Here is a 26,077-nt window from a genome sequence, read left to right on the forward strand (position 1 = left end):
TGAGATCTTCGTTAAGTTTGATTAACATTTAATAACTAGTCCTAAATACGACCCTTCAGGCTGCTTTGGTTAACGTGTTTTTCACCTTTACATTTTGTAGCATATACCCCGAACCTAGACCACCTTAGCTCACTTGGTATCACCGACAGCAAAGATCTCGGTTTGACTCCCTTCTAAAACTCCGAGAACCGCTACACGGACACTGCAGTTTAATTCGCCAGTCTCAATACAGAGATGGAAATGCCTGATCTTCTTGAAGACAAATTTATTTATATCCTTGAAGAGGAATAATCACTCAATTGCACAACCACACTATCCTTGTAACCAGCAAAATAGAGCTAAGAACTAACGCTATTCCGCACTATTCAACAATGCAATATTCCCATTGTTTCAGACCAGACAGCTAAAACGAATCGGATATGACGTCACAGATACATGCTATTATTAAATCAGTTTCCATTTAGAAAAGTAGACTGCTTAAGGATAACGGAAAGTCTAACTCTTTCGTGAGTTAAACCGGATATAAACTCATCCATCTGTGACAAAATATACATAAATAGATGCGTGTTATCTCTAAATTTCATACATTTTATCAGCAGGAAAAAAAGCAATGAATTTAAGCTGAAAAATACGTTGGCCAAAGCATGTGTTACAAGGTATATATTCAGTTCAATGCTGTTGTTATAATTGCATGAATCCCGAAGTAGCTGATAAAACAGGCGTAAGTATTGCGTCAATAAAACGTTGATATACTATGGTGAAAAAAAAAAAAAAATTAAAACTTCCGCCTATTTCGGACCCATAAAAACAGTTAAGAGAGAACTATTTAAAGTTTCTCGAGTTTAGTTAGTTTTTGGCAATTTTTCCATGTCAGTATATCTCTCTCTCTCTCCCCTTCACTCACTTGTGATCTTCATACTGATTTATTCTGCTACGTACTTGTATTTTCTCTCTTCTTCCTCCTATAAATATAAGACTCAATGTCCATCTTGATAATATGAAATCAAGACGTTTTCCCTAAAATAGTCTTACCTCTTGACCTTCCATGTTCCTAACAGTCTTTGTTATTCTGCGAGTCGTTTTATAAAAACAATTTGTTTTCTCTTCTGAACAACAATGCTTACATTGTTGCAAGTGTTCAATTGTTTAGTAATCTACTGATTCAACTCGTCGTCTGCTTATTACATCCACGTTCTACAGTATTATTCGGATTGACACGTTTTCATTGTTGACATTTTGGTGAAAGGTCTGGAAACTGTTAAATGGGGTAAATTCAGAAACAAATACCGGTTTTCCTTTCCCAGTTCTCCTATTTGCACCAACTGAACCTAACAATTGACTAGCCTTTGGAATATCATGATATCCTAGCACGTGGCCTGTTGCTGTTCATAAAGTGTAGAGGTAGCTTTATAATCTCTCTCCGTATTATTCAAAGTAATAGTTCAAAGAGGTTGACAAGAGCTCATATTTCGCACTGTGCTACTGTTGTTTGTATTATCTTCGTTCTCCACTTGAGATTGGGCAAAGATTATGACCACATCCAATATTGTCTTCGTTCTGTTGTGATGTGAATGCCATTGATAGTTCAAGATACTTTAAGTGTTAAGTATTACAAAGTCTATTGGAAGAGTTGACTGTCGATAGAGTTAAATTCTAAACTGACATATCTGACACCACCTGACTTATATAGTTAAAGTCAAAAACAGTTTTTGCTCGTCTTTAAATTGCTAATCTTTCTTTTTTTTTGTGGATGGTTGGGATCATATCGAACAATTATTTAAACAATGTGGCTCCTTAATGTAAAATGATCAAACAATGTTATTGCTCAGCTCCCAAATTTCACAGTTCTTCATAATAATGATTTCCATTTAATAATTCTGTTTTCTGTCTAATGATAAAGATCGAGCAACGTCAGGAGAAGCACATCAGAGGAAAGAACAAATCTTAGTTGATAAAATCGGCCGCAAAAGTACAAAAGGAAGTTCCCAAAGGGAAAAGGATTTTATATTAGTAGGAATGAATACACAGATTAACTCGAAATATAAAGCCACCACCAAAAACTAGTATAACGTTAAGAGGGTTATTTCAAAAGTTTGGCACATGCGTGGCTAAGTGATGATGATGTAATAGTTTCCACTGTTACAATCTAGAGACACTTCGAAACAGAGGAAGAATCTGACTTAGGCCCAATATCACTCAAAACATTTCATACGTCCGTGACTACATGTTGCACGTGAAGTATCTGATGTTACGGAAAATTATTAGATGGTAAGCGTTTATTTTTTTCTTCCCCCCCCCCCCCGTGTAGTCCTGAGCCGAGCCCGTCAGACTTCGATCTGTTTTAGTTGAAAGAACTACTACATGAGTAACGTGTCTTAGAAATTTGCTGATATGAATACGACCGGTGTGTACAACTTAAAACGATCCTCTTATAAATAATACTAAGCTTGTACCTATGTTGTTGATGGATCACGTCAATCAAACTAAGGCTTATTTTGTTGCAGTGGTTGCGAAGCTGTTTTTATGTGATGCAAGAATTGTTCTAACAGAGAATCAATTCACCTTCTTTCCATACTCGTATAACATTTCGATCTTGATTGTTACTGTGATTTGTTCAAGATATGTTTGCCATTACGTCATCACTCAGAACATTGTACCATTCTTGCTTTCCCCACATCACGGGAACCCATGACTTGCCCTTTTCGTGACAATGCTCCTAAATCACAGACCCATTCACTGCTTGTACCGCCATAAAAGTGGTGATTACAGTGTACGTATTCGTTCATTAAGATCAGTTGCACGTTTGGCTAAAGGCACGAGGTGACGTCATGACAAATGTCGCAAACACGATAAAGAATATTGGTTTCTGGCTATAATATCTTAAACATTCGAAACAAATTGAAATTTTGTGTCTAGCAGAGCGTCGGAGTTTTGTTTTTGCGCTAAAGTTGGGAAAGAAAAAAAAAAGCTAAAAACCGAAACAGTTTCTGCATTGATAACAACAAAACCCGAATCGTTTGACAGCAAAATTATCGAATAGGCTACTGAACTATCATTGTTTAGGAGTGACGCGTGATCTAACAGTGATCGTTTGTTGCAGAAGTTGGTGAAATCAATTCACTTTTGTTGTTGAATCTAAAAGTGTTGTAGAACTGAGTGTTAAGATTTGCAATGAATTCTGAAATGTGATATTCAAGTAATTTCCATGTTGACTAAGGTTATTTTTAATTCTGATCTATATGGAAGCGATTATTTTCTTTCGTATTGATGAGTATTCGATACCGAAATAATCAACTGAATATGAGAAACATGAATATCAAAGAACCAGATTTCTTGATACGGCAATGGAAATCTTAAAACCAAATCATGAATCCACGTAACTTATGAAAAGCTGTACATTTACAGTGAAACGTATTTGGGCCTTACAGTATTTCTTGAGATTTCCATGATACGTTGTAATGTTATATAATTTTTAAATCCTTGCTGCAGTCGTATTATAACTGTCAAATCAGAATGTATCCAATATCCCGAATATTAAATATTTTATTCCTAATTGAATGATTGTACCGTCCTGTGATAATGAATTGTTATTGAGAAGGATGAGTCATATTGTTGGTGGTTATTTTGGAAAATTGTACTGACTATATACTACGAAACTTCTAAATATCACAACTAACTGTGTATTGTTGTCATTTAAATATACGTGCAACGATATTCTCATTTTTGTAAACTGAGGTAGTTTATAATTTTCTTAGTGGTCTTTTGAAACGTAAAAACATATTTTGAAAGTCACGTTTAATAAATTTTAATGGTGCTGATATTTGTGATTACAGCCTTATGGAATACACATGTGTGTTAAACATATCTCTACATTACGTGTCGGATAATGTGTGTTATGAAAATATGATGGAATGGCAACAATTGAAAAATGACGTCATTACATTCAACAATCAGCGAGTCTTTTAAAATTAATTTTCATTGTTTAAGTGTGACTTATGTGAATTATATTTTAGCCTCAGATATTAGAATTTTTTTTTTTTTTTTTTTGCTCACGAGTGATTACTTAAGAAAAATCAATTAGGATCATGACTGTTCAAATAAATAAACTTAAATCGGTATCCAACCGTTCCTTGTCAAGCCTGTAGAAAGTTGTCTTAGCTGTTGTAGTATCGAAAAACATTCCACGACTTTAACGTGCTCAAAATGTCATGCCGTATTTCAGTTTTTAAGAATTATATTCAAGTAACGTAACTGGTTAGTTATAAACGAATGTATTCTGAACAGTGTTATGCCCTGCATAATATCGATACCATGTCGTTAAAGCTGTGTTTAAACTGTCGACGCAATGCGACAGCAATAGCCAATCCAATATATTAATATTTGATGTTATAAGGGCCCACGTGTGAGTGGCCATCTGAATAGATTAAGCTAATATTTTTATGAACTGTAGACCACAACTGTAAGTCTATAAATAGTAAGTGAATTAAGTGTCTTGTGTGGTTTATTTTTCTTAAGTCTGACATTCATTCTGATTGAAATTTAAAAACAAATGCTTTGCGAATAAAATATTTTTGGCACATTTTATGACTACACTAAGTATGAATTAAATCTGCTGCGTCCAGATACTAATATATTCGTTACAAGTCATTATCCCTCCCCCTTCTTTTTAAATTAAATTCTGTACAGGAATGTATAGCAAAAGCGCTCCTCTTCATGCAGAAATCAAACAGAAGACCAAGGGGGGGGGGGATAAATAAAACAGCCTTCAGCATTGAAAGCGACTATGTAAAAAGAGATACTGAAAAAATGATAGGTTACCCTGGAGTCAAATACCGCTAGTACCGGCTACTTGTAGCCAGGAATTCTAGAAAATAATAGACTTGACTTAATTACATCCTCAAGTTCGTGTGGGAAAAACTACTTTCTGGTACTCGCTATACCTCCCATAGCATAACCTGACAGAGAACAGAGGTCTGCGATTGTGAGAGAGAGAGAGAGAGAGAGAGAGAGACTATCTTATATACAGTGCAATTATTTGAATCCAGTGTGGATGTCCGATCTCTCTTTTACGAAAAAAAATGCATTGATTTGAAGTGTTAGATATAAGAATTTGTCTTAAGCTTGAGTAATTATTATATTTAGCTATAAAACTTTGCCTGATACAATGAAAGTGATTCTAAGCTGAATGAAGTTGAACAAAAAAAAAAAAAAAAAAAAACCCTACTCGTTTCAATTTTTTTTTAAATGTGAAATCCTGTATCAGGATAATTTGAATATCATCATAAGAAAGAGTAAAACTTGACTTTTTTTTTCCCTCTCTTAGTGGGAAAAAAAAGTCATCTAAGAACCACATCTTGTTCTGGAAGTAGCAACAGAAAAATAAATCAATAATTTAAAGTCGGTCAACTCTACCCGGAACTGATTGCATCTCATGCAGTTGAGAACGACCCGTCTTTTATAGCCTGCCGCGAGATATCGGAGATGATTATTAATATTCAAAGAAAGACTCTCTGGTTTCTCAGAATGTGCTTTATCGCCTTAGGAACAACTGGAGCAAAACCTTCATGCTTTTCAATTGTTTGCTCATCTGAACAAAAAGTCGTTTGGAGGACAAAAATGTTGATAATGCATTCACAAATTCAAACGAAAGATGAATGAAAAAACCGATAGAAATAGTTTGGATAGGACGAAAGTTAACTACTGAAATTAAAATAACTGGTTAATCAAATACGGCTTATTATTATGCTACCGTCTTCTTACAATGCGCATCCTAGGGCTATAATTCCGCTCTCGTCAGGGCATTTTATATGACACGCAAGTGGCATTACCCTCTTTCTACTTCCAGTTAAGTTGTTATCTCATCGCTTGCAGACTGTCAAGACATCGCATTCAAAACTTGTAAAGTCTGAACAGCAATGCAATTCAATGAAGATACGTAGCACGTGGAGATCTGCATCACTGTTGACTGAATATAATATCAGATCTGTTTATGGCGAACGACTTGCTGTTTCCCGGGGGGGGGGGGGAATTGTATTCGAGGCTGATTAATTCAGAAGTTACAGGCAGATGAGAGAGAGATATTTTCTAAAATTACAAACGAAACTGAAATTTGTATTCTATAGCGAGTGGCTACTAGAACAAATTATAATTCGTGACTACCACCTTGAAATATTTATAGCGAAAGAGCGTTATTGAGTAAGTGTCAAGAATATATTCAGGTAAGTAAGAGAAGTAAAAAAAAAAAAAAATTCATGTCTTAAAAAACGTTACTTGAAATTTTAATTTACTACATTTCTAAGTTATTTAGTTATTGATGTACAATAAACTTGTCTTCAAATTGAAATGTAAATTTACCTTTTTTTCATAAATTTTTCTTGTTGATCTGCAGGTAATAAGTTCAGTAGTCTGATTCGTGCATGCACTATTAGTATTCTCTGGGCGTTATAAGAATAATGTCCGTCCTTTATTCAGAGCTAGAAAGAGCGGCCTGTTTGACAGGCAACCGACAAGAATTTTTTTTTTTTTTTTGGTTGATAATTTCAAAGCAAGAGATGCATAACACGAACCTTCGTAGCTGTCTTTCTTTTTATAAATCTCCCTGTGATTGTATTTTTGGTCTGATATCAACATTGTCGAATAAAAAAGAATGTATTCAGAGAAGATTGCAAGATCCAAATCATTAAAATTTTACAAGTCTATAATAGGCTACTGAAAAGGAAAAAATGGAACTTAGAGAAATTTAAAAAATACCAAGGAATTTGGAAATAGATTGGAGAAAGAATTAGAGGAAACAAGTTTTGTTAAAAGTGAAGATCCAGAAAAAAAAATGGGAATAAGTTAGAGAAAATAAAGAAGAAATTGGATATGTAAGAGCTAAAAGAATAAAAAAAATTGGATAATTAATGAGATGATTTCTCTAATGGAAGAAAGAAGAAAATGGAAAAATAAAGACACCCCAGAAGGGGAAATACAATATAGAACACTGAATGACAGATTGAGAAGGGAAGCAGAGAAGATTGGCTTAAAAAAACAATATGAAGAAATGGAAAATTATGAGAGAGTGAGAAGGTATGATCTTTTGTATGAAAAAGCAAGAAGAAAATCACAAGAGAAATGGAATTCGGGCATAGAAAATAAGAATAGAGAAATTATAACTGAAGAAGATAAAATCCTAATGAGATGGAAGGAATACATTGAAGATCTATATGACAAGAAAATAGACCAAACGAGTTGCCATTAGAAGATATAAAGAAGGTAAATGAAGATGATCTAGGCCCAGAGATTTTAAAGACAGAAGTAGAAATGGCCATTAAAGAACTAAAATGTGGAAAGGCAGAAGGAATAGATGAAATACCTGCGGAATTCCTGAAACAACTTCAGAAGAAAGGAACTGAAGAAATAACCAAAATAATAAATTTAATTTATTAGAATGGAGAACTGCGAAAAGATTTTATGACCTTAATATTTATACCAAAGAAAAGTAGTGCAGTGAACTGCGAGGATGTTAGAACAATAAGCTTCATTTCCCAAACATCAAAAATACTTATGAGAATCTTAACACGAAGAATTGCATTTAAGGTGGAAGAATTTCTTGGAGAAGATCAGTTTGATTTCAGGAAGGGTAGGGGAACAAGAGAGGCGACTGGACTGTTAAGAATAGTAAGTGAAAGAAGTTAATATCTGTTATATAGATTTTGAAAAAGCTTTTGACTTTGTAAAATGAGATAAGATGGAAGTAATGGTATAGATTGGAAAGACAGAAGGCTAATTATTTCACTATATATGGGACCAATTGCCATGGTGAGGGACATATATGGTACAGTATCATTGGACGAGGAATAAGACAATGCTGTTCCCTGTCACCAATTTTGTTCAACATGTATTCCGAAGCAATGTTAAAAGAAGCACTGGAGAATTCGGAAGAAGGAATAAAGATTGGAGGTCGACAGATATTTGCAATAAGATACAAAGATGACAAGGCATTAATATTAAACACTGAAACAAGACTACAACATCTGTTTGAACAGATTACTAGAATCCTGTATCAATTATGAAATGGAAATTAACATAAGATAAACAAAGGCAATGAAAATAGCAAGGAAAGAGGCAAATATAAATATAAAAGAATAAATGGGGAAAAACGAAATCAAGTAAAGACATTTAATATCTAGGAAGTGTGATTAGCAGTGATGGAAGATGTAACAGTGACATAAAAATAGCGATGGGAAGAGTTGCCTTTAATAGAAAATGGAATTTATTCAGAGGTAAAATTGACTAGAAATCTGAAGAAAAGACTAATAAAATGTTATGTGTGGAGTGTTGTCCTCTATGCAGCTGAAACTTGGACATCGAAGAAAGAAGAAAGTAAGATTTTGGAAAGCTTTGAGATGTGGATTTGGAGAAGGATGGAAAAAATAAAATGGACAGATAAAATAATGAAGAGGTCTTACAAAGAGTAGAAGAAGAAAGAAGTCTGTTAAAGAGGATACAAAGAAGAAAGGGAAACTGGATCGGACATATTCTGAGAGGGAATGGAATCATCAGAGATGCCATCGAAGGAAAAATAGATGGAAAAAGACCCAGAGGAAGAGTAAGGAAAACAATGCTAGATGACATGCTGAATGGAGACGGGTACACAACCTTGAAAGAGAAGGCTCAGAACAGAAGAGCGTGGAAGAAAAGTGTTTGCTACTAAGAGAAGTAACTGCTCAATTACAGAATACTCGAGAAGAATAGGCTACTCTCTCGTAATAAAACAGTGTCGACAAAACTGGTCAATAACAAACTCGATACAAAATTAGACTGCAGATTATTATTGGAACATTTTTTCCTATGAGATTATAACGAATGATTTTTTGTGTGTCCAATGCATGAATATTGGAAATCCAAAACACATTTTAGTACATTGGGTAGCCTTAGGGTTAGGCATTCCAGAAATCCAACTCTACAGACCAAACATGGAACTTCCAGTGACTTCGGTCCTTTAATAGGTTTGGGGGGGGGGAGGAGGTTTTCTCACTAAGCCATGAAATTCATTTACCACCTAAAAACATTCAGTAGCATCCATGCTACTGAACGTCTGGCAGTCGAACTCAATTTTTTGATCACAGTTGTTATTCACTAGACTAATTGAATCCATAAAAGCCTAAACCAAATTCCTTTCCAATCACGACAGGCTGTACAACGTATAGCATTAGTATGACTTAAATAGATAGAAAGAGATACGAATAGCTGCAGATTTCCTTACGTGGTCATTTCAACGTAAACAAAAATGAAGCAATTCATTTCTTGATTGGGTGCGGTGCAGCTTAGTTGGCCGGAAAACAGGGTGGATGCTCATAATGTTTAGACTTGTGGGTGTAGCTTTCAATACATTGTCTGAAAACGTACAAATTATTGTGTCAATGAGTGGTTTGTAAATATTTGATATATTTAACCAATAAATGGTGATTTCATCCATTTTGAATACACATCAACTTTTGATCAATATGAGAAATTAGAATTTCGAACACGATTCTTCTCAATTAAGTCATGAACGTTAATTCTCATTAAATAGAAAGATCCGAGTTCGATTCTTTTCGCAACTCCGACCAACCACCGGAAGATTTCCTTCAAGTGATAGATGAGGAAGCTGGTTTCTTTTCGTATAAAACTTGGATTTTTGCTATCGCAAATACCAAACCGGTTCCCCAAAAAGGCATCTTCGAGACCAGCAGTCGGATAGGATCAACATGTGTGCCAAAAATCAACAGGTCGACCCCAAAGATAATTGGAAAAAGGTAGAATACTTGAGAATTTCTAAAAGTTTGTTATTTTCTTGTAAAAGCTAGTATATTCTAGATTTAGATCTAGAAAAAGTAAGAATAAAGAACGACTAAAAATATGCCACTCCCTTCATTCATGTAGTTCGAAAATAAAATTAATTTTAACGATTAAGATTCTCGTAAGAGGTTGAGCTCCTATAAGGAGCTCAAATATAGAAGGCAAGCACGATTCTCTTAGAGGATGAGTTGCTAACAAAGTCATCTGGAAATGAGTTGTTGGCGTCAAATTCATTGTAACAACGATAACTCATGCGGGTGGGAAATGAACTTCAAATCTCCAGAGATTCATAATGAACAAAGCTAATCTAATTCGCAAACATTTGTTTTAGGAAAACAAAGCAACAGCGCTTTATCCTCGACTTTAATCCAATAATGAAATATGCCACTCAACCATTTCTGTTCAAGTCGACGGGAGGCGAGGTTAAAAAGGGAAAGGCAGCTATGTTTGTTGATCTGTTAAACAAATAAGAAACATAAATAGGATATTTTTTGAGGGGTAAGTTAAGAATTAAAATTCAACCTTTCATTGTTTAGCATCATATTGGCATATTCAGACTGCATCCAACTCGTGCGTGATAAGATCATGTGATGCAGTATATATGACGTGTTTATTGGAAGGAACTTGAACGCCGTCTGTATAAAAATAAGACTAACCAAAGTTCACTACTAAGCCTCGCAGGAGCTTAACCATACAACGTCTGCATGGACACGTGACCTCTTTGAATCCTTTTTTTGATTTTCCACTAGAAATATTTCTGCATCGATTGCCACTGCTACATCACTGCGAACACACATCGATCAAGTCAACTGCATCGCAAGGGATTTCTCAATGCTTCTGTTTCTTATCAGCAGAAAGGCTTTAGTCGGTTCGTTCATTTTCATGGGTAGCTTCGCCAAATACGTACTTTCTTCGATTCGGGTGTTTTAACTTCACTTTTCTTGCTATCGAAATTTATTTCACTCGATGGGATTTTCGTTTTCTTCTATCGTTTCTTGTGAAATACTACTTCGAGACCTTTGGTAGTAGGTCATATTTGTCGAAGCTTCTACGGAAGTCTTACAGTCGAAGCTCAAAGTTCTTGATTAAGTATTGTCATATGTGAAAATAACCAGCTGCATTTTTACCACAGTTTTCAAAATATCTTTCGGTAATATCTTAAGAATTACTGGAAGAAGATGGAGGGGAGGCGTCCCCGACCGACTCTATTATATAAAAAAAGCCATTTTAATATCTTTCTGGAATATCCATCTAGAATGGCAACTCCACGAAACCCTCAAAATTATATCTATACCAGAATATGCACGTACTAAAACCCAAATATGTTCATAGCTGGTTTTATATTTATTAGTTAAATTTCAACAATGGTCCTTCTGTTAAAATGTAACCAATAACAATTAACTGCACTGGTTGTTATCTCGTCTGCTACTTGGATTTCAATTGTTTGATTGACTACAAATTTCATGCGTAACAAAAAGACAAGACAGAACAATAACATGTTTGGCAACTATTTACTGACCATAATATATTACCGCATACACATACAGCTGGATGGACATCATAGGATTATCAGTAACAATTGTTAGTCGCCATAGTTTTAATCTTACGACGTTACACTCTCTGAAAGACCACATTTACTATACTTACAATAAAAACACAGAGTGCCGATTCACATACACTTAATTCGCATTATTTGTTCTGCTAGATGATATGAAACATTACATAATTATCGATATACACTTATGACAAGTAAACTTATTAATTTTATGTAATACAATTAAGATAAAAAAAATTTTCTTTCATAAAAAAAAAAAAAAAAAACTTTTCTAGATTTCTATCAAGTGAACACATCATTTTTCAGGGATAGTTTAATACAGTAGCGACAAAGTAGATACTTTCTGAATTTCTTCGAACAAAGAAGAACTTATCGAATATTCTAAGTAGGAGTTGAGTGAGGAAAATTTTAAATACAATGAAAAGCACAACTATTTATTGATTTTTGGAAATCAATAAATCAAATCAAAAGGCAAACTGAGTCTTATTCACGCCCTGGTTACTTTTTGGAAATGAAAAATAAAAAGAAATGCAGTTTCAATGTCCTAAATAACTTTTCTTTGAAATCAATATCGATCCACTTAGCTGTTTTGTTCGAAATTTTGTTTAGAAATTCAATTTCAATACGAAGTGAAGATTGAACAACAAATTATATTTATCCGCATATATATCATGACATCTGATTAATTCAAATCGTTTTCGAAAACTTACAATAAGCTTCAGAATTAAACTTATGAAAGAAGCGCCCCTCCACATACATTGATAACAATTATCAGCTATCATTACGCCAAAAAATTAATGAAATACGCAATTATTGGACAACAATGGCGAAGGAAAACTAATCAGAACAATGTAGAGTCTAGAATATTCTAATCTAGCATTCGCACCATTCGCCAATTCTAGAACATTGTTCATGATGTTTGTTTGATGGTACCTGACTCCCATAAACATCCAACAGATTGTTAATGATACTAATGGACACTCACAAAAAACATTCATTTGGTTCTAGTCAACAAATAAACCTTATGCTAATTGATATCAATAAAAGGTATTTAGTAACTATACATCTTTACGTCTTTGTTTGCTTCCTATTCAAACCGGATGATGCCTCACCACAGAAATATTTGCAGTTTTAATTATTTTATTTTTTTTCGTGAGATGAAGGCACTTAAATATCTGGGCAATAACCGTCTTTAGATTAATTACACAGTAATTATTTTTAAAGCATTTATTGTCGCCCATGGAATTTTTTTTTTTTTTTTTGCGTGCACGTTTAATTCCCCGCGCAAAATAAAATAAAAAATAAATGCAGGCAGGCTCACGTTCTTAACAGCACTAACTTGACAAGAATGAAAAACGCATCCTGAGGCAACAATGAATTATCCCAGTAGCACGAACAAGAATGCATAATTAATCCAACAATGGTATATTTTGAAGCTTGGTTTCCGTAGTGCTAATTCTTTCAAAGAAATAAATTAATCAGCAGACTTTTCACGTAATCTATCAACACACGAATGTGATGGCGTGAATGCAAAATAGGAAAAGTCAATTATTCACGCCCAAAATGGCTGTCTTCGTTATATCTGCACACAGAAGAGAATAAACCTTCATTTAACTTTTCCAGCGCCCAGCCAAGGACGGAAAACAGGCAGCAAAGCAGGATAACTAGTTCCCTTACGGCGTTGCAAGGTACCATCGCTATTCCTGGTGGGATAGGTGGCCATCATGATGGGAAGTTGGAGCTTGATCTTTTTCTCGGGTCCCTTTGGTTCTATCATGAACTAGAAAAGAAAAACAAAATTTATTATGAGACGTTTAGCCATAATGGCTGATTGTTTTAGGGATTAGCTAAAGAGGACCTCTTGCGATTCTTATACTTACATAAATGTCATATTGAATCTTGATTAAATGACACCCTCGTAGATTAGTTGGAGGTAGCGGAGGGATGTAGAGAAGCTCATTCTTCCAAAAATCTGTACTTCCTGCTGGGATCCTACCTTTCTGAAGGGACGCTAGCTCCCTCGTTTCTGCTTGAACAATTTTGCTCTTTGCTGTGTACTGGATTGTCTGCAAGAAAAAGATTTAACTAGCTTGAGAACAAGGCCTGAGAAAACAGAAAATTATCTGTTTTAAGTCTCTGCGAAAATTAGAATTAACTCGAGTCATGTAAAATGGGTTTCTATCGTAATTTTCTAATTAAAGTCAACAAATAGTTTAGTTTGTAGAGCCTCCGTAACTCAGTCGATATAGACGAAGCCCTGGGTTCGATTCCCATCCATGACGGGAACCTTTATCTGGTCTCTTTCGACTAAAGGTGAGTTAACAGATCTCATACGGAGGTAGGAGTTTTTTTTGTCCCCTAGAACAGGCAAACCGGACCCGTGAACACGCGCATTAACAGACATAGGACACACTAGGAGGCATATGGCTAACCACCTTATCCTCGAGACGGTCGCGGTTGTGAAGTGCACAGCTAAAGAACCTTTCAATGGTTAGTGAAAAGCTTAAGACAATACAAAGTTTAGTTTGTATACATGTTTACACAAAGTTTACAGAGTTCAAGGTGGGGAAAAGGGACTTTGATAATGAGCTTTTATGTAAACATTTATATGATCTTTGTTCTTCTCACAAAGCGATATCCTCAACAGCAACTGTTAAAATGGAGTTTAGTGTAGCAATAAACGATGCCCCAAACTACCAGGATAAGGAAATAAAGTATTTAGGAAAGGATAAAGAACCATGTTTCTTAATCAGTACAATGAGAGCGAAGACAGAGGGAGCTAAATAGAATTGATGTGATAACATTATTAATAGTAACCACTGTCGTTACAAGTTGCCTGTAATATGCACTGCTTAACAGTAGCAGCAAGTCAGCCGATCGGTCAAATCCTAATCAAGAACCAATGAAATGTGAAATATATTTCCATAGTGCCATACTGAACCAGCTCTTAGAAAAGATGGAGTAAGAAAACTAACAGAAACTGCAGTTTAACCAGGTCTTTGGCACTGAATAATTAGTATATTAGCAGCGAGTCGTGTGTGTGCGCAGTGGTGCACCCAGAGGGGGGGAAGGGACCTGTCCCCCCCAAAATCAAAAACACTAGAAAATTTTCTAAAAATCTTTTCCTAATTAAAATTCTTTTTTTTTAATTTATGTTGTCGTGTTTTCTATTTCTATACTAATGAATTGGCGATCATTGCAGATGCTCAGTCACAGGTCGTATGCGATGCGTAGTGTGTATTCTCAAATCGCCCCACCCCCCAAGATTAAATCATGAGTGCACCACTATGTGTGTGTGTTTCTCGTCTTTCACTTAAAATGGTGCTAAATTGGTCATCTACTAACTAAAAGACACAAATAGTCATGTGAGAAGTTCAAACTCAAAGCCCTGTTGATAGCAAAGTTGATTTAATATCAAGAGACAGAATTACCGAAGAAGAAAATGGTGGACCTCATTTCCCAGTAACAAATATTACTTCAATAGCCTTGTATGCTTATCGGTAACAGTGAAACCTTTGATGTATTATCAACGCGACACTAAGTGACGTTGATAATACATCACGTAACTAATAAATGACAAACATTCTATTATCTTTGATCAAGTATGAATCTTAATCACCTCTGTTAAGATAGCTCTGGTCCTTTTAATGGTAACTCTGCTATTGTTGTCTATGTTGGCATATATACAGATGCTCTCTCCTGGAACGTAACCTCCCCTGTCCAATCGCACTCGACAGATTACAGGTCCTGCTGTGACGCAAGGCATTCCTAATGACTCCTCTACTTCACAATGAAATGGTTGCTGCAAGAAAAAGAATATAAAAGTCGATTTAATCTCTCTCAGTGTGTGACGGAAGTTTAGCCACAGTGCGCAATCCTCCGCTATTGATAATACACAAATTTCTAATTAATATTAATGCAGAGTTTATCTGAATTTATCAAGAATGTGTTATTCCCAGGGGCACAATGAGGACAAGCTGTAAACACAAAAATGGTACTAATTAGCGAAAACTTTTTTTTTCTCCAAGTTATCTTCCTTATCGTGTTGTTTCTTTTGAACTAGTTTCCTAATTACTTGTTAACAAAATTTACACGATAAAGTAAATTAATAGGAAAATGTTTATCACGTTTTCAAAAAGATATTTGAAAGGGTGCATTTCAACGTTTAAAACCAGCTTGACAGAATTTTAAATTAATTGCTAATTTCAATCGAAATGCACAATTAAGATATTTTCTTATAGACAAGATCCTTCTCCTTTCCAAAGATTGCTGTTAATTCACCAAGAATCGAAATAATTAAAATATGGGATAAGTTACTTACCATCAGCAAAGGAGGTTCCAGGCTCAAATCTATGGGATTCATCACAATGAACACCTGCTGATTCTTATGAGTCAGACCTGAGGGCTCTTTGAGGGCCGTTTTACAGTAGTACTGCACCCAGCCATGTTTTCCTAAAAAAGTTGACGGTAATCCTAGTGGAAGACCTAATTTGAATGGAAAGGAATGCACTCCTGGAGAAAGGATGATCACCCTTTCAGATGTCGTCCTATCCGAACCTGAAAATAAAATCAAAATCATCCCATATTGTTTCATAGCCGAATTGAAGCCTTTGGCTCTTCATAGAATTAGTAATCAAAATCATTACAAACAGTCCATGGTGTTAGTTATTGCTAATACTAACGATGTCATATTACTACCTTGCTGTTGAAATTAGTTGCACATCAAAAGGTAAACAGTCAGGAAATGTTTGATATTTTGAATAATAATAAAGTCATATTTAAATTATATGCACTGCCTGAAAAAAAAAAATCCGCAAAATTCTATGGTTTCATATCCGGACATTACTCTCCTCAGGGTCACCTCTATTAACAACTCCACTATTCACATAATAAAATGAACTTTTTCCCAGGGCCGACGACTGATTAAACCCATAAAGGAAGTTTGAGATTAATTCCTAGCATCCACCTATTTCTGGAATTTTTCTTGATATCTTCCATTGCTTTCGCTTGTATACGTTACGGGTGACATCCGTACATAGAGATAAACAATTATTCTGAATCGTCATGGGGGGGGGGGAGTTCCTTTATTGGCAAGGTTAAAACAAGACGGAATATCCAAGTATGTCGTGACTGGAAACATTCTTCAACTCGCATTTTCCGATCACGGGTTTCTGTTTTTTTTTTTTTTTTTTTTTTCTCCCCAAAAAATTTTTCCGGCAATTTTTTTGTTTTGTTCGGCTATAAGAACTTAGTATAATAAAAAAAAAATCTTTTAAGATTTGTAAAATATTAGCAATCAGAAATAACAAATTACTTTTTTTTTTTATTTGTATTCCTTACGAAATATTTGCCAAATTCTTAATTGTTCGGTCAGTTTAAACCATTGAGCAAACTACTTAATTCAGAAGAGAATTTAATTGAGTGTACGTTGGGAACGAGATACAACGCAAGGTGACGAGGCTATTTCAACACCAAATCACTAGCGATGGTTTTTCACCGAATAAATCAACAAGAACGATGAGAGGATACACGCATGCGTCTAAGAAGGGTTAATTATGTTAACTTCTAATAAATGTTAAATCACTGTGCATGTTTGACCTTTATCTTTCGTCTTAAAGAAATGGATTCTAATACGGCTCAACCACAATGCGATGGAAGTCTACTGTCATGCGAATACCCGCTTATGTGAACCTAAGTGTGATTAATAATACTTGGGTCTGATGAAAGAGAACGAAGGAGATAGTAGCAGAGACTAAGTAGAGCAACCAACAGGTTGCATGCAATAAGCGAAGTAAAACAAGTCTTTGCTCATAACCCAAGAATCTAAAACAGGATCGATCCTGTTTCAGAGCAATATCAAATAAATGAGAATTGCTTGCTATAATAATATCAAAAAACTTGTAATCACTTAGTTCACTCTCAACCTTTTAACATGAATCAAAACTTTAATTCTTCCTAAAAGTTTATAGAAAAAATTCATAAAACAATTTAGCATATTTTTCTTTTCCCAAACCTCGAAAACATAACAGCAGTTACTCATACGTACACAAACAGAAAGTATTACATCCCCCCCCCTCCCCGGCGAATGACCTGTAGAACGGCTGCACAGACAACCTACTTACAAAACCAACGCATCTACTTGTAGCCCAAATTACAACAATATTTAGCTGTTTAACAGTGAAACACAGATCACATAAGTCGATCAGCTAGTGGCAACCGCTTTACTAACCAAAACATTACCAGTGAAAAATACATAACTTGTAATGTATTATGCGTGAAAAGACTATAAGAATATAAAATTTTTGATTTTTTTTTTCTTTTCATAGCGAATGTTAATAGAAACATTAATTTTTTTCTCTCGCAGCCTCTTTTGCATTTAAATTCTTTTACTCGCCACGAAACAAAAGGCTTAAAACATCAAGAAGGTTGTCAACTTCCCCCAACAAGTCTCTTGTACAGTTAAGATGTCAGCATCTTGTTCGACACGAGAACCGAAAGCCGCAGCAGCAAAACTGTGCGAGAAAATGACTGACCATCTACGTACCGAAGTCAGTGGTACGGTAGGCAGGGAATATAACGACTGGGGAAAGTCCCCTGACGTTCTTAATGGTAACAAAATATGTTCATGAAGGTTAATGGGATACGGATGCTTTGCTTCTTAAAATATCTCTAATCGATACAAAAGATGCATGCTAGAATACTGGAAAGGTTAGCCATCAGCAAATAACACAAAAGAGGTCACTGTTTGGGAGATGCTTAACGGCGGAAATTCTTGATTAGGTTGTCGTGAATACATGCTGTATTATCTGCTTGCCTTGGGAGAATGCGGGGGAAAAGATAGCTGCTGAGAAATGAACAGTTATGATGACGTTACCAAGTGGAAACCTAGGCAATGGTTGCCTAAGCAACAACAATGAAACTGGTTGCTAACGCTGTTGTAGCATTCAACAGTGTCTGACATAAAATGTGTTATTTGACGCCACTGGATTTGCTCATGTAAAACAACATCGTAGCAAAATTCAATTATTGCTGGAAATTATTTTCAATTTTTACTATGATGCGAAATATAATTCGAAGTGGTAAGAATATATGCACCAAATAACTGAATGTATTCAAGTTACAAGGCCTATTTGACATAAAAATATTAATTGGAGGCAAAAAATGAGCTGAGATCTAACGTTTAATGAATTGTTCAAAACCTTAACACTGATATGCATCTTTTGATGCTAAGGTTTCTGTGAACACATTTGAGGGGGGGGGGGGGGGATAAGATTAGAATATTACATGGAGAAATGCAAGAAACTTTTACGTTTCTATTTTTGCTAGATTTCTGTACATTAATGTTAGGCCTAACTTTCTATTCAAAATGAATATCAATCTATGTGTTGTTCAGTTTATCGAATTTTTTTTAGATCGAATCCCGTGTTGGGTACAAAGATCTTTCTAATATTTAACAAAAGACTAGTTACTCTCACCCAACTGGTGTTTCCTCCGCAAACAGGCAAGCCAGTCTGAGAACGTACGCATCTAGACAGATCCACAGAAGGAACAAAGCCTTTTAAGAGCTTTAAGTTTGCACGAGGTCCAGTTACGTGACTATTATAAAATTATTGAGCCATGATGCTACAAACGGTCACTTTTTGGGGCAATAAATTGAACTTTCTTAATATGTTCATAAAATTGGTCAAACCTTCTGGTAATACCTCATATTCCTCACTAGAAACATTCCAAAGACACAGAAGTAGCTTTTAAGTATGGTCTATGTCCTCGAGAACTCGTAAAAATTTAGTTTGTATAAATAATTACTACACTGAAGCAGTCGTTTCCCAAATTGCGTGATAATTGGTATTTGCCGAAGAGTAACTGACACCTGTACTTTATTATTGCTTTGCACAATATTTGCGTGCCTTTGGTGGTTTCATAAATATTCATCTCTTTTAGGGGAGAAACTAATTCATAATAATCGAACTAGCTGAGTAGAATTAGGAAGTTTTGCATTACCTATATTAATAGTGTATTGCTGCAGCCTCTCTCGGTATCGATTTTGTATATATTTTTTTTTTTTTCAAATTATGGTTGCTTTCACGTCTGTCTCTCTCTCTCACACACACACACAGTTTACTACTTTCCCAAGCTACACAGCACTCATTTACATCTGCAAATTCACTTTACAGCTCTCAAGGCATAACGATCCATTCAGTTTACTGTAATGTAGCTTATTGCTGCCAGCATATTCTAACTGAATTTAATTCTGCAGGTTTAAACGCACTGAAGGTGAAACATCTTCACTCGCCGATAGAATTTAGTTAACAGTAAATTCGAAGTTACACATTTACTGTCCAGAAAATTATCATTGTAAACAATCGTTTCTCTTAAATCATTGTAAGTGTTTTATACCTGAGTGAATACTCATGTATTCAATGTATGCACAAACACGCTGATCCCAAATTGTGTGGAGTGAATTAAATTTAGTACTGAAGATTAGCGTTACGGCTATTTCATCAAAGGTGGTGTGAAACGATATGACAGTCAACTATTTCTCTAAGGCAACAAACGCTTGGTTCACAATCGATATCACGGCCATTAGAAGATAGCGGGAGTTTGCATCTTTCACTTGACATACAATTTCTAGCAGGTTGCTCTTCACAAAGAAAAGAACTTGAAAGAATTACCTTGAAAGATTAGTAGCCGATTGAATTATCACTAATGAGAAAAAGCCAATTAAAATTGTTCTTCACTCATCGACTATTTTCTTAAAGACTTGTAAATTAAATCTAAAAATGTTGAAGTTTAAATGCAGATAAATTCTTTCTCTTCCACCCATCCAAATCGCTAATTTGATATAAATCTAGAAGCCTCTGAAGTTTAGAGTTGTATTAAAGAACTGCATTATCTAACTTCGAGAGAAAGTAGAATTTTAGTATACGTTTAAAGATTTAAAAAATCATTTTCTATTGATGCATTTTATCTTGATAAAAAAAAACTATTCGATACGTCCACCAATGAATATTAGAGAAACATTATGTATTTCACTTTCAAACATACTTTCGAAATAACATCCGAAATACACAGCGAAAAAAAAGATAAAACCTCATCTCTAGTTCTGTTCTTCATTATAGCCTACACAGCCAGAGTTGCATATTTCTCATCCCACGAGTGATACAGTAGAACCAACAACGTGCATTTCATCAGTAGTACAGTACAAAATTGAAAATGCATTGCAGCACAGAGGGAGACTTCGGAAGATGATTGTGTTTTTTTTTGTTCAGTAGAAGAATCCATTGCTTCAAGGTCACATAACACTGAAAGCAAGGTCATCGGGGTGGAAAAAAGAAACACCAAAAGAAAGAAAACATGTTCATGGACATTGTACATAAAAGTACACTTCGGATTGTACGACACGCACATAAATTCCGACAATGTTTGCGAAATATAGTCGAGCAGAACAGTTACCTCCTCTTCCTCGACCATCCCACTAAGTATCCTTGAAGGGCGAGTTACAGGTTATAAAAGGCTAAGAAGAAATCAACTCTGTGTTTTCAGTAATAACTTGTCTTCAGAAGTAGCGCTATAAAAAAAAAAAAAAAAAAGGAATTCACGAGTTTGTTGTAAGTGTTCAGATCATAGGCCATAACGTAATTCACAGCTCTGCCACGAGGGAAAGAAAAGCTTCGATAGTATAAAAGATGCATTTAGAACGAAACGTAATATGAAGAAATCTTCCGAATGCACTTTATCATTTTCATTTCTTTGTCTTACTAATGAATTCTACTCAGTTAATAGAGATAATACACTTACTAAATCAAACCTTAGATACACACGTGCAAAGCCTATAATTTGATATTTTCTTCCCACAAATTTATATTCCAAATTGCAAAACTAATTTTAGATTTGCAAGCGGTTGTGTTCTGAGAATTTTGTTAAATTTATAAGGAAGCATCAGATTTGTACATGAATTGTTTAGGCACCTCTGTGTCCTAATCTCATCATTAATATATCGAATGCTTAGGGCATAGATGTGCCTGAGCAGTTCATATATTATATATAGGAAGCATCAGATTTGTACATGAACTGCTCGAGCACCTCCCTGTCCGAAGTATTCGATATATTCATGTGATTATTTGGTACAACGATAAAATAAGTGGTGGTGATGTTCCATAGGCTATATCAAAAATAAAAAGTTATCTTTCTAAGAATCTTTAAGACTGGATTCTTTTAGAGAACAGATCGCCCAATATCTATGATAAGAAAAAGTCGAAAGAAACCGAAATTTCAGAGTATATCGTTTCCAGTTGTATCATTTAACTTCAGATTCTACTATCAAAATCGATGTAACCGAAGTGGTTACTTCTTGACACCTCACGCGCTCTGACTGAATGATTCTGCACATGCCAACCACGAAGAGAAACGTGAAAATGAAGGTGTTTGACATAAGTGAAAGTAGTGGGAAGTGTAATCCCAGAAGTTATGAAGAATATGCAAAGAAAAAAAAAAAGGATATTTAAGTATGGCACAAGAACGTGTAATTGACTTGGCAACTTCCTGCTTTCATGACTGACAGAACTTGCGGAAAGACGAAGCCTGATATGAAAAATTGCGAAAGTGGAACGAGAGAAAGAGGTAGTATGCGTTTTACTATTGTCAAACGCTCTTGTTCAATCGCGTACAAAACCAATAGTATACTCTGTGGGGAGAGAGAGAGAGAATCATTTTAAGTAGTTTCCATTGAAGGGCAGCCAAGCAAATAAATTCAATAATCTAAGAAAGCAAAATTTATCCAACCGAGTTGAGTGGTATCTATCTATCAATCACTTGGCTATGATAGAGTAAAGAAACTGGAGATGGAGGCCAAGAAATAAGCCTTGGCAGAAGTAAACTACGTGGATCAATAGCGAATACCATAATAGAAAGAATGCCATGTTAAGATTAATCGGGTACCAACACAAGAACAATGAACTGAGGTGAATAACTTGCGTCCTTAAGCAGTGCAAGAAACCCTCTGGTAGGTAGAGAATGTTGCGCAGCGAGTCTATTGATTGCGACTCCATTATAAAGATTATAACGGCTTTAATCTTGAGTTTAATTATCTTAACGGCTGGAGATATCGAGATTATTTTAAAGAGAAAAGTTGCAGCTAATTCTGCCCGAACACGACATTACATTCTTGCTAACAGGATCCTCTGTTAGCAAGAATGTAAACATTTTTTAAAGCTAGTGAATGCAATTAAATATTTTGCTATCATATCATGTTCTCAAAATATGAAAATCTATTGAAATTTCTTTTAAAATTCATTAGCGAAAAAGATTCAATAAGTCAATAACATATTAGAAATGGAAAACATTGAAATGCTTCGTCTATACTGACAAGCTACGGAGGCTCAACAAATTAGAAACAGAAATATAAGAATTAAAAACAATCATTTTAATTCTTATTTCTGTTTCTAATATGTACTTTTAAGGATGCCCTTGAAATTTTAAGTTTGATCATTAAGGTCTCGAAACTAATCAGAAAATAAAACGAATATTAACGTTAAAATTAAAGATAGTTTAATTATTAGGTTCCATATACTCCAAAATCATTAAATTACATGCAATATTTTCGATGAGTCTTCCCGAAATAGTCACGATCTTCAAAATGCAAAAGAGAAATATTGAAACTGCATTTTCAAAATATATTCGAATTTCCAAAACTGGAAATGAAATTTATCCAATTAGCGCGAGTCGCTTGCTTCTCATTTAACTGATCTAAAAATAGAATACTCATAATGATATATTTTTAATGATACTGTAGTACAGTTTAATGGATTATAAAGTAAATAGATATGGAGATAACACCACTTACGAAACCGGTGGCGTTATTGAAAGACGAAACGAGGTACGACGATATGCTATATTTAGGCAGTGACGATCAGAGAAAGAGGAATAGTAGAAAAAAAAAAAATTAGGGAGTGAACAAGTAGCATCAAATGCATAATTATATTAAAAACTAATATAATTAGTAAATAATTTGGCATTATTAGCATTCATGAATATGCAAGCAGAGCTAATCTAAGATGGTGTAGTTGCAAACAAAAATAGGATATGAAAGGTTAGCAAACGGGTCTTTGATTTCAGGAAAAATGTTCAGAAGAAGATTAAGATCGACGTGGAATGAAGTTTAGTTCGCTTTCGTTAGCCACTCTATACTTAGTAATAAAAAAAAATCCATTGTGCAAATGTTTTAATTCCAGTAACGTTTCGCTAAAGCCGAACGTAGACAGTAACATTACCTGGAATTCTTTTTTTTTTTTGTGACATTCTAAAACAGTCAGTACTCCCCCCACCCTCAATGTTTCTGCCAACACGCAGTTTCTCTTGCTTGAAAGTGAGCACTTAAAAAAAAAATAATAATAAAAATAGAACGACAAAATGAGTCAAGAAACAAACATATCGGAAACCAGACGAACCTGTTCTGACGCTAACGCATCATTGGGTCACTAGATTCATTCGTTTGCTGACACCAAAAAGGTCCCTGATACTTCCACGGCGCTCGAAGAACTTCTAGTTACACCTACCTAACGCCCCTTCTACGGAAAAAACTAGACAGGAACTTTGGGTTAATCCTCCGATGTTTAATCAAGTTATTTATACGGGGCGTACACTGTCTACCGATTTTTGTTTTAGTCCAAAAACCGGCTGGTTCACTTCATATATCCTGAGTCATGCATGTAGTTGACCCGCAGTTAAAAATTGTTTCCAGTGAACTGCAAGGTTTCTTTTTATCATACAATAACATTAGAATAAATGCAAGTGCCATTTTTGGAGGCAATTTTCTTGTTTGGAACAGCCTCTAAAGAAAATCTGCATTGTACAAATGCAGATTTTCTTTAGAGGCTGTTCCAAATTTACAAAATCTCAACAAACGCATTCCAGAGAATGATCTAAAGATCATTCTCTGGATTGTTTCTCATTTTAGAAACGATCAAAGTATTCTCCAAAAATCTGGTTTAATTAGAACCGCTTATCAAAATTGAAAAGAAAAATATGTGCTGTATTTAAGTCATATAGTTTATGTGAACGAACCATTTCTTGAGGCATTACTAAAAATTGATAATAAAGAGCCCTCTAACAGGGATATAAAGATCACATTTGTCCAAAAGACAGATAATATGAAAAAGATAACCTTTTTAATAAGAACAAAACAACTATAGGAACATCGGTGTCACAAAATGGCTCATCACGCGTTTCCGATTCACAAACGTAGCTCATCTGCAATTCCCGATGAGTTTCCCCTGCGTAAAAGATTTATTTCACTGTTAACTTTAATGCCTGCCATTTTAAGTTATAAATCGCCATCTTATTCAGTAACATTAAATGAAAGGCAGTTTTACTGTCGATAGTATTAAGCAAATCAAATCCAGCGTAGAGAATTTCTAAAGCTATTTTTGTATTATCATACGTAAATTAGAAAACTAATATCACCGAGAAGGACGAGATTTTTAATACATGTCTAATGTAAAAAATAGCTTTCGGTTGATGTATAAAAAAATAAAAAAAAAAGGTATTTATTTTAAAATTTCAGTAATTCATATGGAATAGAGCATAAATAAAAATATATAAAATTAGTGAGATGCAAATGAAGATTAACAACAAAAACGTCTATCATTTTGATTTTTAAATAAATAGTTCCGATCATAAGTATTGTATTTAAACAAACTATATTCATTATCGCACAGGAGGACTGCAGAACTAGAGCACAGCAATGTCACGTGCAGGCAAAGAGTTAAGAGACAAAAAAAAACCTCCTGATATTCGTATTGAATAGCTGAAGTTGGGGAAATACTTCATATGGAAGATTGTCGGAGAATACAGGCAAATGAAATGGAGGAGAATAATCCGTCGGACCTCAAAAGGGTGGTGGCCAACTGCTCATCCTGTCATTACAAAATAATTTTGGGATGATTTTGGTTCCTTTTATAGAAAAAGGATTCTATGATTGGGGGGGATTTTGCCAATTGAAGTAACATTATTCGTTTTCAAATAAATGCTTGGGTATATTTATGTTTTTTTAAGTAAAAAATAAAATATTAATCTGCCGGTGAATTATTTTAAATTATAATTAATATATAATAATTTAAAATATAATTATTTTAAATTTTAGATGCTTTTAGCAGGTTTAGCAATTAGAAAGCAAGATGGGTTCGAAATCAAATGCATTCTCTACGTTATATAATGTAGTGAACATTAGAATCTCGCGCTATTTCACTGCATAATAAAAAAAAAACAAAATGACTTTTTCAACGAAAAATTTAGATTACTTTTTTGTTGTTCTGCGATTCTGAAAAAAGAAATCTTGATGCTACTCTTTCTTTTCTCCGTTAATTTCTCTCACTGGCTTCATCAATACCGATTATGCTTTTCTAAGAAAGTGAGCATCCATTGAGGTAAAGAAAAATGCAGCTAATGGATTTTTCTTTCTTGGGTTTTTACCTAACTGAATTTTTCAAACGGGAAGGTGTGTAATATTTAAAAAAAAAAAAACTGACAGTTATGCGAAGAGAAAAATAACAAAATAATGAGATAGGATAAGGGAGGTAAAAAGAGAACAAAAGAAAGCATTTTTGTCACCTCCAAGATAACCATGCCTACATTCCACACATAATACGCTTCAGTGATTTCTTACAAAAAACTGTTTTTCTCATAAAGTCATTAACTTCTCAT

At 34.6% G+C, this 26,077-nt stretch overlaps 1 protein-coding gene across 1 annotated transcript in view; it reads right to left on the reverse strand.

Moving 5' to 3' along the window:
* Positions 1-12,906: 12,906 nt before the first annotated feature.
* Vdup1 (arrestin family protein Vdup1) overlaps positions 12,907-26,077 on the reverse strand; it is a 34,583-nt gene continuing 21,412 nt past the window's right edge. The window contains exons 4-7 of the mRNA XM_090406446.1: positions 15,699-15,909; positions 14,997-15,179; positions 13,258-13,443; positions 12,907-13,157 (exon numbers count right to left, since the gene is read on the reverse strand). Of these exons, the coding sequence (XP_090262572.1) occupies positions 12,984-13,157; positions 13,258-13,443; positions 14,997-15,179; positions 15,699-15,909 (754 nt within the window). The 3' untranslated portion in view covers positions 12,907-12,983. The remainder of the gene's footprint in view (positions 13,158-13,257; positions 13,444-14,996; positions 15,180-15,698; positions 15,910-26,077) is intronic.

The sequence above is a fragment of the Typopeltis vanoorti genome, chromosome 16, assembly GCF_054136105.1.
Source record: "Typopeltis vanoorti isolate ZY-2024b chromosome 16, IOZ_Tvanoo_1.0, whole genome shotgun sequence".
Classification (NCBI taxonomy): Eukaryota; Metazoa; Arthropoda; class Arachnida; order Uropygi; family Thelyphonidae; genus Typopeltis; species Typopeltis vanoorti.